General features: G+C 65.2%; 2 protein-coding genes across 3 annotated transcripts in view; one reads left to right on the plus strand and one right to left on the minus strand.

Moving 5' to 3' along the window:
• Positions 1-5,439, minus strand: TMEM208 (transmembrane protein 208). The gene is given in 7 exon segments (XM_089781397.1): positions 1-446; positions 1,333-1,417; positions 1,629-1,666; positions 1,668-1,793; positions 2,196-2,255; positions 3,221-3,316; positions 5,330-5,439. Coding segments are annotated over 7 exon segments (549 nt in total). The 5' UTR covers positions 5,336-5,439; the 3' UTR covers positions 1-308.
• Positions 5,365-12,726, plus strand: part of LOC142831111 (uncharacterized) — a 10,746-nt gene continuing 3,384 nt past the window's right edge. The window contains exons 1-5 of one of the 2 annotated variants that reach the window (XM_075940548.2): positions 5,365-5,487; positions 7,918-8,053; positions 10,581-10,682; positions 11,384-12,361; positions 12,512-12,706. In XM_075940548.2, the coding sequence (XP_075796663.2) occupies positions 8,027-8,053; positions 10,581-10,682; positions 11,384-12,361; positions 12,512-12,706 (1,302 nt within the window). In that variant the 5' untranslated portion in view covers positions 5,365-5,487; positions 7,918-8,026. Of the gene's footprint in view, positions 5,488-5,509; positions 5,545-7,917; positions 8,054-10,580; positions 10,683-11,383; positions 12,362-12,511; positions 12,707-12,726 lie in introns of those variants that run through there. The other variant, XM_075940549.2, reaches the window with a different exon arrangement.

Raw genomic sequence — 12,726 nt, forward strand, 5'->3', positions numbered from 1 at the left:
CTGGCTTAGATTCTCCTCTTTAATATATTTCCTCCAACAAGGCAGTTCCCAACAAACAGCCTTGCTTGAAAAAGCTATTTACAGATACCCCGTCGTCACCATCCTCCCTCTTGTCGCGCAAGGCCCCGATTAGTGGAGCGCCCCGGCCGAGACCATCCAGAGAAGTCTCTGCAGGCCTTTCCCCTGGAACGGATGGAGGAGGGGGTGAGACAGAGCCCGCGATGGTCTTGGATTGGTTTAAATCGCATCCCTGATGAAGTAGCACGGTTGAGATGGTGGGTTAGTGCGAAACCATCCCACAGGGGGAGCTAGAAGCGCTTCATCTGGCGGCGCTCCTGCCGGCGCTGCTTCTTCTCATTCGGCTCCTGGGCGGCAGCGGAATTGTCGGCCGTGAGCCAGGGCCCCAGGACGTTCACCCACAGGAGATAGAGAGCCCGGCCTGGAGCCTGCAAAGCACAAGAGGCAGCAGAGTCACTGACTGTGGGCGGGAGCTCAGAAGCAGAACCAGAGACACAGCACCAGCAGAGGTGCACCTTGACATGCCAAAGCTGCAGGGGCTCGCCGCTTATCTAAGGGCCTAAAAATAGACCTGAGGCCTAAGCCGAGCCCTGACTTCTGTTTGAGAGCCCCCCAGGCCAGGGAACCATGCGAGACAGGAGAGAACGTGGGCTGCTCCGTTTTAATGCTTGTTCAAGTCAGCCCGTTGCCGGGCAAGACTGCCAACACGTGGATCAGGCACCAGGCCGCTCCGCTAACAGCCAGCCATTTATTACTAGTGGCTTCTGCCACCCCATCCCACCGGTCACCTATGTCGGTACCAGCCAGCTGGAGGGTTAATACAGGAAGGGCTGTTGCGATGGACATCTGCCTTGATTTTCAGGGGGTGCTGAGTGCTCAGCTGCTCCTCAGTTCAGTTGGGGTTTCACCTGCACAGACATGGTGAAGCAAGTGCTCACAGGTCAGCCCGTCACCATCCACACGTAAAGTATCGCAGTGCACATCCCAGTGGGGAACAGCACTCTCTTCCGGAGACGGCCGGGGGAGGCCCAGAAATGTACCAAAAGCTGGCTCTAGGCTCGGATAAGAAATGAAGTGGAAATAAGGGAGAGTAATTCACCACTGAAACCATTTACCCAGGGCAGTGGTGCAGTCTCCCATCACTGGCCTTTTGCAAATCAAGCTCGATAGCGTTTTACAAAGTTCTGCTCTGGGAATTACGTTGGGGCAGGTCTCTGGCTGGTGCTCAACCCTTACAATGGTCCTTCCGGCTGAGGTTCAGGGCTGGCTGTGAATCAGGGCAGGGAGAAGGCCAGGACTGCCCCAGCAACTTACCAAGAGCCAGAAGTACCAGACATAGAGGGAGAAGCAGCTGAGCACTTGGATGATGGCTGTCAGTAAGATCACATCCTTCAGGTGCCTGAGAGGGACAGGAAAGGCAACAGGTCAATTTCACTGGCCCACAGCCCATTTCCTGTAACTGACCATCTGCAGTTGCAGCCTCTGGAGTTAACACTGCAATTCTGCTGCCACGACATGGCTCCTCTCAGCTCCGCCCCTGCTCTGCGCCTTGCAGCACGCCCGGGGGTAAATGGGCCCTTGTATGCACTCAGGCAGCAGGTCCTGCTCACCTGGACTCGCCTGGGTGTGGACACTCACTCTGCCATCCCCTGCTCCATATTGAGGTCGATCCCCCCGTCAGCCAGGCTGCCATCGTCCGCGAAAGACGCTTTTGCCATGGAGCTCATGGAGCGGTAACTGGCGCCATAGATCGCCACGCTGAACACGCACGCACCCTGCAACCAACAAGCCGCGGTCAGCCGTGAAAGCCACCCTTTTGGAAGGCCCCAACGTACAGGAGCAGAGCCCAGACCACTTCATACTGAGTTCTCGTCAGCTGGGTAAAATCCCCTCCCCCCACACAGATCTCGTGCGTGTTCAGGGAACCAAGGCTTATGTACTGCCTTTCAGAGCAACCTGAGCGCTCAGAGTGGGCACCAGGCCCAAAACAGTGACTGCCAAACTCCGCGCTAACCCCAACAGGAGATGTAGGGGTTGCAATTTGAACACCCAGCAAAGATTCCTCACAGCCCCAGGGAGAAGCAGGCGGAAGGGTGAGAAAATGGAACAAATACCCCACCAGGTGCTACCCCCTTGCTTCCTCTGCCCTGCATGGGGGACAGAGATCAGGGACTTACCCAGGTCCAGAAGGAAGCTGTTGTGTAGAAGATCACCAGGTTCACAACTCCATAAATGGCCTGGAAGACAAGGGAAAAGAAGTCAGGCAGTGAATGGACGGGAAGGAACACATTAGGTCCAAGACAGCTTTGGGCCTTCTCCGAGTATGCTAGCACGAGAAATGGCCTGCGACACAGTGTGTCACCCCTCCCGCCCCCCGTTGCACCTTGCCTGCGTCTGAGATCTATTGCCCTGCCAGGCTGGAGAGGAAAGCTCCAGAGAGCTCCGTGGTGTCAGAAAGCTGAGGCTGGAACCAGACCGTTTCCAAAGCCAGGAAGTGGCGCAGGAGCATTTTTAAGAGTGGGGATCCTGAAATCCAGCCCCCCTATCGCTGTCCATCTCCTGTCCCAGCTGAAGCCAGGAGCAAAGCCCTGGTGTGTGGGGCTGGCAGCTGGGACCCCAGGCACAGGACCCGCAGCAGAGCCCCTGGCATGCAGGGCGGCAGAGGGGAAGCCAGGCATGTAGGGTTGGCAGCTGGGAGTCAGAGGTAGTGCAGCACTCCCCCTGCTCCCCTAGTTCCCGCGCCTATGGAGTCAGGCAAGCCACAAGCCCGCAGAGCAGGAGTGTCAGTCTGACTGGGGTAACAGGTTTAGGGTGGAGAGCTCCTTGCTTTCCTAGTGCCAGTTCTAAGCTCCTTCAAACCTGGCCACAACTGCCTTTACTGTACACAATAGGCCAACACACGGGGTTACTCGCTGTCACTTGTACATTTCTCCTCCCCCAGAAGGCAGCCCAGGGTTGGGTCGGCTTGCCCCACTAACCCATTCCTGGAAGTGAAAACCATTCTGCTTCCACTGCAGAAGCTGCGTGGGGGCCAAGTGAGAAGGAGTGGCCAGCCAGAGAAGGGATCCCTTCCATCCCTACCAGGAGTCAGGGCTATCGGGCCCCACAAGAGGATGGGACAGAAGTGGCTTTGGGAGGGAAGCAGCTGCAGACAGGAATTCGTGGCCCGGGAAGACTGACAGAGACAGGCTCACACACTCACATTAGCACCCAGGATGATCCACAAGTAGAATTTCAGAGTCTCCTTGTTCTCTTCAAAAATCTGCTTTTTGCCTTTGGTTCCCACCTTCCCCTTTGGCTAGAAAAAGAGCGTAGCTGTTAGCACACACACCCTCCCCCTCCTCACACCTCGAGGCCCTGCCAGCCCACAGGCATTGGAGCCCAAAGGCAGCGCTGTTATAGAACGGTACGCAGCGTTAGCAGCCACCCCAGGAACTGAGTATGCTTTTCAGAGTGCTCCTTCGGCAACCCAGCCAGTGCTGGGCGAGTTCTCACACATATAACTTGCTTGCAGGACTGGAAGGGTTTTGCCTGGGCTGTATAGTTGTGTTTCCGAGACATTGGCATAGTAGCTTCCTGGGGGGGTTGTGAAAGGCACAGGAATGGCCTCTGCTTTCTCCACTTGTGTTTGGCAGCAGTCCGGAATCCAGCTTGGCCTGCTGGGCTCCCCGCAGACGAGTCCTTCCCGTTTATTCTGCGTTGGCCTGCAGACTCCGGGCACTGCCGTGTGCGTCTGACAACGGTCCGGGCCTGGGGCGGCCCCTGCGCGTGTCAGTCACCCCGCAGAGCAGCATCGGCTCCCCTGGCCGGGGGGGGCGCTCCATGAGCTGGCGGGCTCTGGCACCGCCGTGTCTTCCCCGCGGCCTCGGCAGTGTCGGGCAGGGCCCGGCCCCCCGGGGATCAACACGCGGAACGCGCCGCGGCCCCAGGACCCCCCGCTGGGCAGGAGACACCCCCCCCGTCCTGCTCATGAGGGGGGGCTCAGGCCAGGTCCGGGGGGAAGGGGGCTCAGGCCCAGGGGGAGGGGCTGGGGGAAAGGAGGGGGGAAGGGAGGGGGGCTCAGGCCCGGGGGGAGGGGCTGGGGGAAGGGAGGGGGGGCTCAGGCCCGGGGGGAGGGGCTGGGGGGAGGGAGGGGGGCTCAGGCCCGGGGGGAGGGGCTGGGGGGAGGGAGGGGGGAGCACAGGCCCGGGGGGAGGGGCTGGGGGAAGGGAGGGGGGGCTCAGGCCCGGGGGGAGGGGCTGGGGGAAGGGGAGGGGGGCTCAGGCCCGGGGGGAGGGGCTGGGGGGAGGGAGGGGGGCTCAGGCCCGGGGGGAGGGGCTGGGGGGAGGGAGGGGGGCTCAGGCCCGGGGGGAGGGGCTGGGGGGAGGGAGGGGGGAGCACAGGCCCGGGGGGAGGGGCTGGGGGAAGGGAGGGGGGGGCTCAGGCCCGGGGGGAGGGGCTGGGGGAAGGGAGGGGGGGCTCAGGCCCGGGGGGAGGGGCTGGGGGGAGGGAGGGGGGCTCAGGCCCGGGGGGAGGGGCTGGGGGAAGGGAGGGGGGAGCACAGGCCCGGGGGGAGGGGCTGGGGGAAGGGAGGGGGGGGCTCAGGCCCGGGGGGAGGGGCTGGGGGAAGGGAGGGCTCAGGCCCGGGGGGAGGGGCTGGGGGAAGGGGGGGGGCTCAGGCCCGGGGGGAGGGACTGGGGGAGGGGAGGGGGGGCTCAGGCCCGGGGGGAGGGGCTGGGGGGAAGGGAGGGGGGCTCAGGCCCGGGGGGAGGGGCTGGGGGAAGGGAGGGGGGGCTCAGGCCCGGGGGGAGGGGCTGGGGGAAGGGAGGGGGGCTCAGGCCCGGGGGGAGGGGCTGGGGGAAGGGAGGGGGGGCTCAGGCCCGGGGGGAGGGGCTGGGGGAAGGGAGGGGGGGGCTCAGGCCCGGGGGGAGGGGCTGGGGGAAGGGAGGGGGGCTTAGGCCCGGGGGGAGGGGCTGGGGGAAGGGAGGGGGGCTCAGGCCCGGGGGGAGGGGCTGGGGGAAGGAAGGGGGGGCTCAGGCCCGGGGGGGGGGGCTGTGGGAAGGAAGGGGGGCTCAGGGCCCGGGGGGGGGCTGGGGAAAGGGAGGGGGGGCTCAGGCCCGGGGGGAGGGGCTGGGGAAGGAAGGGGGGCTCAGGCCGGGGGGAGGGGCTGGGGGAAGGAAGGGGGGGCTCAGGCCCGGGGGGGGGGGCTGTGGGAAGGAAGGGGGGCTCAGGCCCGGGGGGGGGGCTGGGGGAAGGGAGGGGGGGGCTCAGGCCCGGGGGGGGGCTGGGGGAGGGGAGGGGGGATCGGCCCCCCCGGCGCGCGCCCCCTCACCGCCATAACGGCTGCGGCTCGCCCGGCGGCAGAGACACCAACTCAGCACGAGCAACTTCCGGCGCCGCGTCACCGGAAGCGGATGTGGTGCGCGGAGAGGCGAGGTTCTGACCCCGCGCCGGCCTACAGTTCCCAGCAGCCTCTGCGGCGTTGCCAGGGTAAACCCGGAAGTGCGGGCGTAGAGATGTGGGGGCGCGGGGCCTGCTACACCCGGGGTGCGGCAGGGGGCAGACAGACAGACACACACCCGGGGTGCGGCAGGGGGGCGGACAGACAGACACACACCCGGGGTGCGGCAGGGGGGCGGACAGACAGACACACACCCGGGGTGCGGCAGGGGGGCAGACAGACAGACACACACCCGGGGTGGGGCAGGGGGACAGACAGACAGACACACACCCGGGGTGCGGCAGGGGGGCAGACAGACAGACACACACCCGGGGTGGGGCAGGGGGCAGACAGACAGACACACACCCGGGGTGGGGCAGGGGGACAGACAGACAGACACACACCCGGGGTGCGGCAGGGGGGCAGACAGACAGACAGACAGACACCCACCCGGGGTGCGGCAGGGGGCAGACAGACAGACACACACCCGGGGTGCGGCAGGGGGACAGACAGACAGACACACACCCGGGGTGCGGCAGGGGGACAGACAGACAGACACACACCCGGGGTGGGGCAGGGGGGGCAGACAGACAGACACACACCCGGGGTGCGGCAGGGGGACAGACAGACAGACACACACCCGGGGTGCGGCAGGGGGACAGACAGACAGACACACACCCGGGGTGGGGCAGGGGACAGACAGACAGACACACACCCGGGGTGCGGCAGGGGGGCGGACAGACAGACACACACCCGTGGTGCGGCAGGGGGGCAGACAGACAAACAGACACACACCCGGGGTGCGGCAGGGGGGCGGACAGACAGACACACACCCGGGGTGCGGCAGGGGGGCAGACAGACAGACACACACCCGGGGTGCGGCAGGGGGGCAGACAGACAGACACACACCCGGGGTGGGGCAGGGGGACAGACAGACAGACACACACCCGGGGTGCGGCAGGGGGGCAGACAGACAGACACACACCCGGGGTGGGGCAGGGGGGCAGACAGACAGACACACACCCGGGGTGGGGCAGGGGGGCGGACAGACAGACACACACCCGGGGTGCGGCAGGGGGACGGACAGACAGACACACACCCGGGGTGCGGCAGGGGGGCAGACAGACAGACACACACCCGGGGTGGGGCAGGGGGACAGACAGACAGACACACACCCGGGGTGCGGCAGGGGGGCAGACAGACAGACACACACCCGGGGTGCGGCAGGGGGGCAGACAGACAGACACACACCCGGGGTGCGGCAGGGGGGCAGACAGACAGACACACACCCGGGGTGCGGCAGGGGGGCGGACAGACAGACACACACCCGGGGTGCGGCAGGGGGGCGGACAGACAGACACACACCCGGGGTGGGGCAGGGGGGCAGACAGACAGACACACACCCGGGGTGGGGCAGGGGGCGGACAGACAGACACACACCCAGGGTGGGGCAGGGGGGCGGACAGACAGACACACACCCGGGGTGGGGCAGGGGGGCGGACAGACAGACACACACCCGGGGTGGGGCAGGGGGACGGACAGACAGACACACACCCCGGGTTGGGCAGGGGGACGGACAGACAGACACACACCCGGGGTGGGGCAGGGGGACGGACAGACAGACACACACCCGGGGTGCAGCAGGGGGGCAGACAGACACACACCCGGGGTGGGGCAGGGGGACGGACAGACAGACACACACCCGGGGTGCGGCAGGGGGGCAGACAGACACACACCCGGGGTGCGGCAGGGGGGCAGACAGACAGACACACACCCGGGGTGCGGCAGGGGGGCGGACAGACAGACACACACCCGGGGTGCAGCAGGGGGGCAGACAGACAGACACACACCCGGGGTGCGGCAGGGGGGCAGACAGACACACACCCGGGGTGCGGCAGGGGGGCAGACAGACACACACCCGGGGTGTGGCAGGGGGGCAGACAGACAGACACACACCCGGGGTGCGGCAGGGGGACAGACAGACACACACCCAGGGTGCGGCAGCGGGGCAGACAGACACACACCCGTGGTGTGGCAGGGGGGCAGACAGACAAACAGACACACACCCGGGGTGCGGCAGTGGGGCAGACAGACAGACACACACCCGGGGTGCGGCAGGGGGGCAGACAGACAGACACACACCCCGGGTGCAGCAGGGGGGCAGACAGACAGACACACACCCGGGGTGCAGCAGGGGGGCAGACGGACAGACACACACCCGGGGTGTGGCAGGGGGGCAGACAGACACACACCCGGGGTGCGGCAGGGGGGCAGACAGACAGACACACACCCGGGGTGCGGCAGCGGGGCAGACAGACAGACACACGCCCGGGGTGCGGCAGGGGGGCAGACAGACAGACACACACCCAGGGTGCGGCAGGGGGGCAGACAGACACACACCCGGAGTGCGGCAGCGGGGCAGACGGACGGTGGGAGCACTGCGGAGGGGCGGGTGTTGACTGTCTCTGTCTGGACTCCAGGGGCTGAGGCGCTCACTGGGACGGACCGAGGGCAGCAGCTGGCCCTGAGCAGGCGCAGTCCGTACTGGGGTCCCACCAAGGGGCAGATGTTGCTGCTGGCCCCTGGAGCATGGAGTCCCGAAGGCTCCCGGTGGAGGTAACACCTGCTTGCTCTGCTCATGCTGGAGCAGGGTGGGGACCCCGGGGCGCCACTCGGGCCCCAGTGTCTGGAAGGTCCCACGAGTTCCTAGAAGTAGAACTGGATTCAGATGAGGACACCCCTGTGTTCCCTTGGGCCTAGTGTGATGGTCGGGGCCAGCCTGCGTCATCTAAATGGGCTACTGGAATGTGTTGCTGTGGCCTCTTACCACCGTGGGCCCTGCCCTCCAGGGGCAGACCCACTCCACTGGCGCGGCTGCTCCCTCGTGGCTCGAGAGAGGGCCGTGCCCCTTGAGGGCTGATCACACCTTGACCGCACATTATAGGGCAAATGTGTATGCGCCTGTGGCCGCCGCCTGCAGGAGAACCACTCCACAGGCAGTGCTTGCAGGGACGCTGATGTGCACAGCCAACTGCTGTCATCCTGGGGAAGCGGGATGTCCGCGTGATAGCCGGGCCCCTCTCTGTGCTCGCTGGACTCTGGCCAACAGGGTCCCACCTGCGTCAGAGTAGAACCAGGTTACTGCTTCTAGCTCAGGCCGTTCGGACCCCGTGGCTGAGCCCCCCCTCCCCCCGTCTTCCCACGACCAGGTCTCCAAATCAGGCAGCCGCATCCTGTCCACGTTTCTTTTTCTTGCAAAGAGCCTGGTTACGTTAAGGAACATCCAGCTCCAGACACATGCAACCCCCGCGTCCCCCTTGGCTGTGGTCACTCTGGCTTCTAACGCAACCCCTTTGGGGACAACGTGAGAGGAAAGCGAGGGACACAGGCTGAGCCCCCTTGGGTCTTTTGCTGGCCTTGCTCTGCCCTGTGTCATCTTTGCACCATGTATTTATAGACCTTGTTTGGCCTCATTCTAGTTCGGCTCACAGTAGGGACGTGAACGGTAACCGGTTACATAAGAGCAGCCAGACGGGGTCAGACCAAAGGTCCATCTAGCCCAGCATCTTGGCTGTTGCCAGTGGCCAATTCCAGATGCCTCGGAGTGAACAGAACAGGGAATCGTCAAGTGATCCCTTCCCTGCTGTCCATTCCCAGTCTTGGACAAACAAGCCAGGGCCACCATTCCTGCCCGTCCTGGCTAATAGCCATCGATGGTCCTGTCCTCCATGAATTCATCTAGCTCTTTTATAAACCCGCTTACAGTCCTGGTCTTCACTACATCCTCTGGCGAGGAGTTCCACAGGTTGACTGTGTGTTGCCCAAAGCAATACTTCCTTTCATCACCAGGTGATGCTTGCCTGGTACTGATTAACCAGTACCTGGGAGCAGCTGGCCAGCCCTAGGCAGAGGACTGCTCGGCTAGGTCTCCACTGGCGGTTTCTTCCACAGAGCATCCACACTGCCCGCCTGCTCTTGCGCAAGAAGTTTTACAGTAAAGCGTGGGAAGAGAGGGCTTCTTGCACAAGAGCTACGCTCTTTTCTAACAAGTGTAAGCCCTCTTGTGCAAGAGGGCAGTGTGGACGTGCGGCAGGGGTTTCTTGTGCAAGAAAGCCCTATGGCTAAAATGGCCATCAGAGCTTTCTTGCACGAGAGCGTATCCACACTGCCATGGACGCTCTTGTGCAAAAGGACATGGCAGTGTGGACGTGTTCTTGCGCAAGACCCGCCAGTGTAGACATAGCCCTCCGGTCCTGCAGGGGGCGGGAGCTGGCCACCCCATGCATGGGGGGCAGGGAGAAGCCGGCCCCAGGGGTCACCCAATGAAATTGCTGGGCAGCTGCTTTAAACCAAACAAAAGGAAGCACTTTTGAACCACGCGCAGCGCCCTGCTAGCCGGTGGGACTCATTGCCCAGCGAGTGCCAGGTCTGTCTGGAAGCACGTTTGTATATTTCAACCGACCCAGAGGGCACAAATGCCCCTGGTCCCAGTAACCGGCCCATCCTGCAAGGGGCTGCATGCCGCCTTTTGGCACTGAGCACCCGGGCGGTCTCCTTTTGATGGCGCTGAGCTAACCTGGCCGTGCTGGGAGCCCAGGGCTCAGCAGCCTGCGGGACGTGGCTGAGGACGCTAGAGACCTTTGGAGCAGGAGGGGGTGTAAGTTTAAAAAGCGCCCCAGGCTTCCCGCCGTCGGCTGTGGAAACGCTCCGTGGAGGCATCATTAAGGGCGCTGATAAGGGCAGCTAAGGCAGGGCCCTGCTGTAATCGGAGTCCGAAGTACTAAACAGTAAGGAGCCAGGGACTGGTAGACCAGCTCCCCTTCTCCACACCTGGCCTCAGCCTCCCTCTCTGCCTTCCCTCCCCTGCCGTGACTGTCTGTGGACTGCCCAGAGCGTGGCACTGGGGGAGAGTTAGCCGGCTCTCAGCCCAGGGCAGTGTTCATGGGACATCGCAGCCAAGCAGAGCATAGGAGACAAAGGGATTTCACAAGGAAAGCTCACGCGTCCGTCTGTTTTACTGGAGTCCTTACGTGAAGGGGGGGGAGAAAGGCTGTTGTGAACATTCCTCAAAGCGCCAGCAAGTCAGGCGGGGACGGTCCTCTCCAAACACCCATTCCTCACGCCTCTTCCTTTCCCTTCCCAGGTCATCACCTACATCCTCAGCTTCTTGCCCCTTGCCGACAGGAAGGAGGCCTCGCTGGTGAATCGGACCTGGTACTTTGCAGCCCGGGACTCCCTGCGGCAGGTAAAGCCTGCCCTCCCGGCAGCCCTGGCTGCACGGTGTCCCCGTGGTCACAGCCCTGCCGAGTCCCCTGCCCGAACAGTTACGAGCCTGCCTGAACCGGGCCCCGCATGTGTCCGAGCCAGCCGGTCCTGGGCAGCAGCCAGGCGCAGGTTTGCAAGGAACTTCTCAGCGCTCCCTCTTCCCTGAGCCGACCCGAAGCGCTGCAGGGCCAGGCCATGCTGAGTGCAGAGTCCCGGGGTGGAGGTGGGACAGTGCTTGGGAGAAGGCCAAGCTCCGTTCCCCCGCTGGCTCGGCCCGCGTGAGACCCCTAGCCTGTCCCTCCTTCCCCAGGGGGTCCCAGGCACCTGCCCCGGGGGTGGGTTGCTGCAGAGAGGCATTAACCTCAGCGCTCTGTTGGGGCAGCCTCCTGGCTTTCCCAGGCACCAGCCTCCCATCGTCTGTTCCTGTCAGGTAATGGGGGTGTCAGCTACACCAGGGGCAGGCTGGATCCGGCCCTTGCCCTCACTGCCTCTGCACAGGCCTGCACTCCTGGGGTCTCCCTGCACATGCTCATTGGCCCGCTCAGGGGGGAGGGGAAGGCGGCCTTTGGCCCCTCTGTCCTTGCCTCAGGGCCTGTCTCCAGCATTTCTCCCAAGGCCTCTCTCCTGGGGTCCTGCCTCCCGTCCCCAGGGCAGTGCTGCCCCTGTCCTGTCGGGTTCCAGGAGAGCATCCTGTACAACATCCCCGCCGCCTCGGCCTCCCTGCCTGCCATCGAGCGCCTGGCCAGGTGGCCCGTGAGCTGCGTGCGCCTGGCCAGCCTGGACAGCTCCGCCGTCTCCCGGGACGTGGTCCAGGCCGTCTCCTCTCACCTGGGGCCGCACCTGCGGAGCGTGTCCCTGCGGGGGAGCAGCCTGAGCGAGTCGTCCTTCGTGCACCTCCTCCTGGCCTGCCCCCGCCTCTCCTCGCTGGACCTGAGTGGCTGCAACAGCCTCTTCATGGCCGGGACGCTGCTTTCCCAGCCCGAGACCCTGCGTCAGGCCCAGCGCGCCCTCACCCACCTCCAGGAGCTGGACCTGGCCGGCCTGCGGCACCTGTCAGATCTCAGCTTCAACCGGCTGACGAGCTGCACCCCGAGCCTGGCCCGGCTGTCGCTGGCTCGCTGCCACCTCGCCTTCGAGTGGGACCCCTCCCGCGGGGCCCACAGCTCCCCCGCCCTGCTGTCCTTCCGCAACCTCCTGCGCTTCCTGAAGGAGCAGGCTGGCAGCCTCCGGGCCTTGGACTTGAGCGGCACCAGCCTCACCTCGCCGGCTCTGGGATCCCTGGTTCGTGTGGGGGGGCTGCGCCTCCAGGAGCTCACGCTGCAGCACTGCGGCGACCTCTCCGACGAGGCCGTCGGCCTCCTCTGCACGCACCAGCCTCAGCTGACCGCGCTGGACCTCACCGGGTGCGCAGAGCTGTGCGACCGGGCCGCCCTGGCGCTGTCCACGGGCCTGCCAGCCCTGCGGAGCTTGCGGCTCGGGAAGCTCCCGCGGCTGACGGACGGGGCCTTCCTGCGCGTGGCTGAGCTGCGGAACCTGCGGAGCCTGGATGTGGCCGAGTGCAGCCGAGTGAGCGGGCGCGAGCTGGTGAAAGCCTGCTCCTCCCCCGAGCGCCGGCCTCCCCTGGCCTCCCTCAGCTTTGCCTTCTGCTCTCTGCTCACGGTACGTTCCCTGCGCTTGCTGCTCGCCGAGGGGCAGGGCGCCGCCCTGGTTCTGCACCCAACCCCGGTGCCAGCAGCCGGGGTCTCCTGCATGGAGCCTCAGCTCCTGGGCACGGCCAAGTGGCCTCTCTCCTTTCCTTCTCCTGCCCAGGACAGCGCTGTCCTCTCGCTGGCCCGGTCCCTGAGCGGCTCCCTGCGGGCGCTAGACCTCTCCTCTTGCATCTCCATCACTGACGCGAGCCTCCGAGCCGTCTCCTCCCACCTCCCCCGCCTGACTGTCCTGCGGCTGGCCTGGTGCAAGGAGCTGACGGACGGGGGCCTGCTGGGCGTGGAGGAGCCCCGAGAGGTGAGCGCCCCCGAGGGGCC

This window comes from Pelodiscus sinensis, chromosome 12 (assembly GCF_052426305.1).
Source record: "Pelodiscus sinensis isolate ZL-2025 chromosome 12, ASM5242630v1, whole genome shotgun sequence".
NCBI classification, from domain to species: domain Eukaryota; kingdom Metazoa; phylum Chordata; order Testudines; family Trionychidae; genus Pelodiscus; species Pelodiscus sinensis.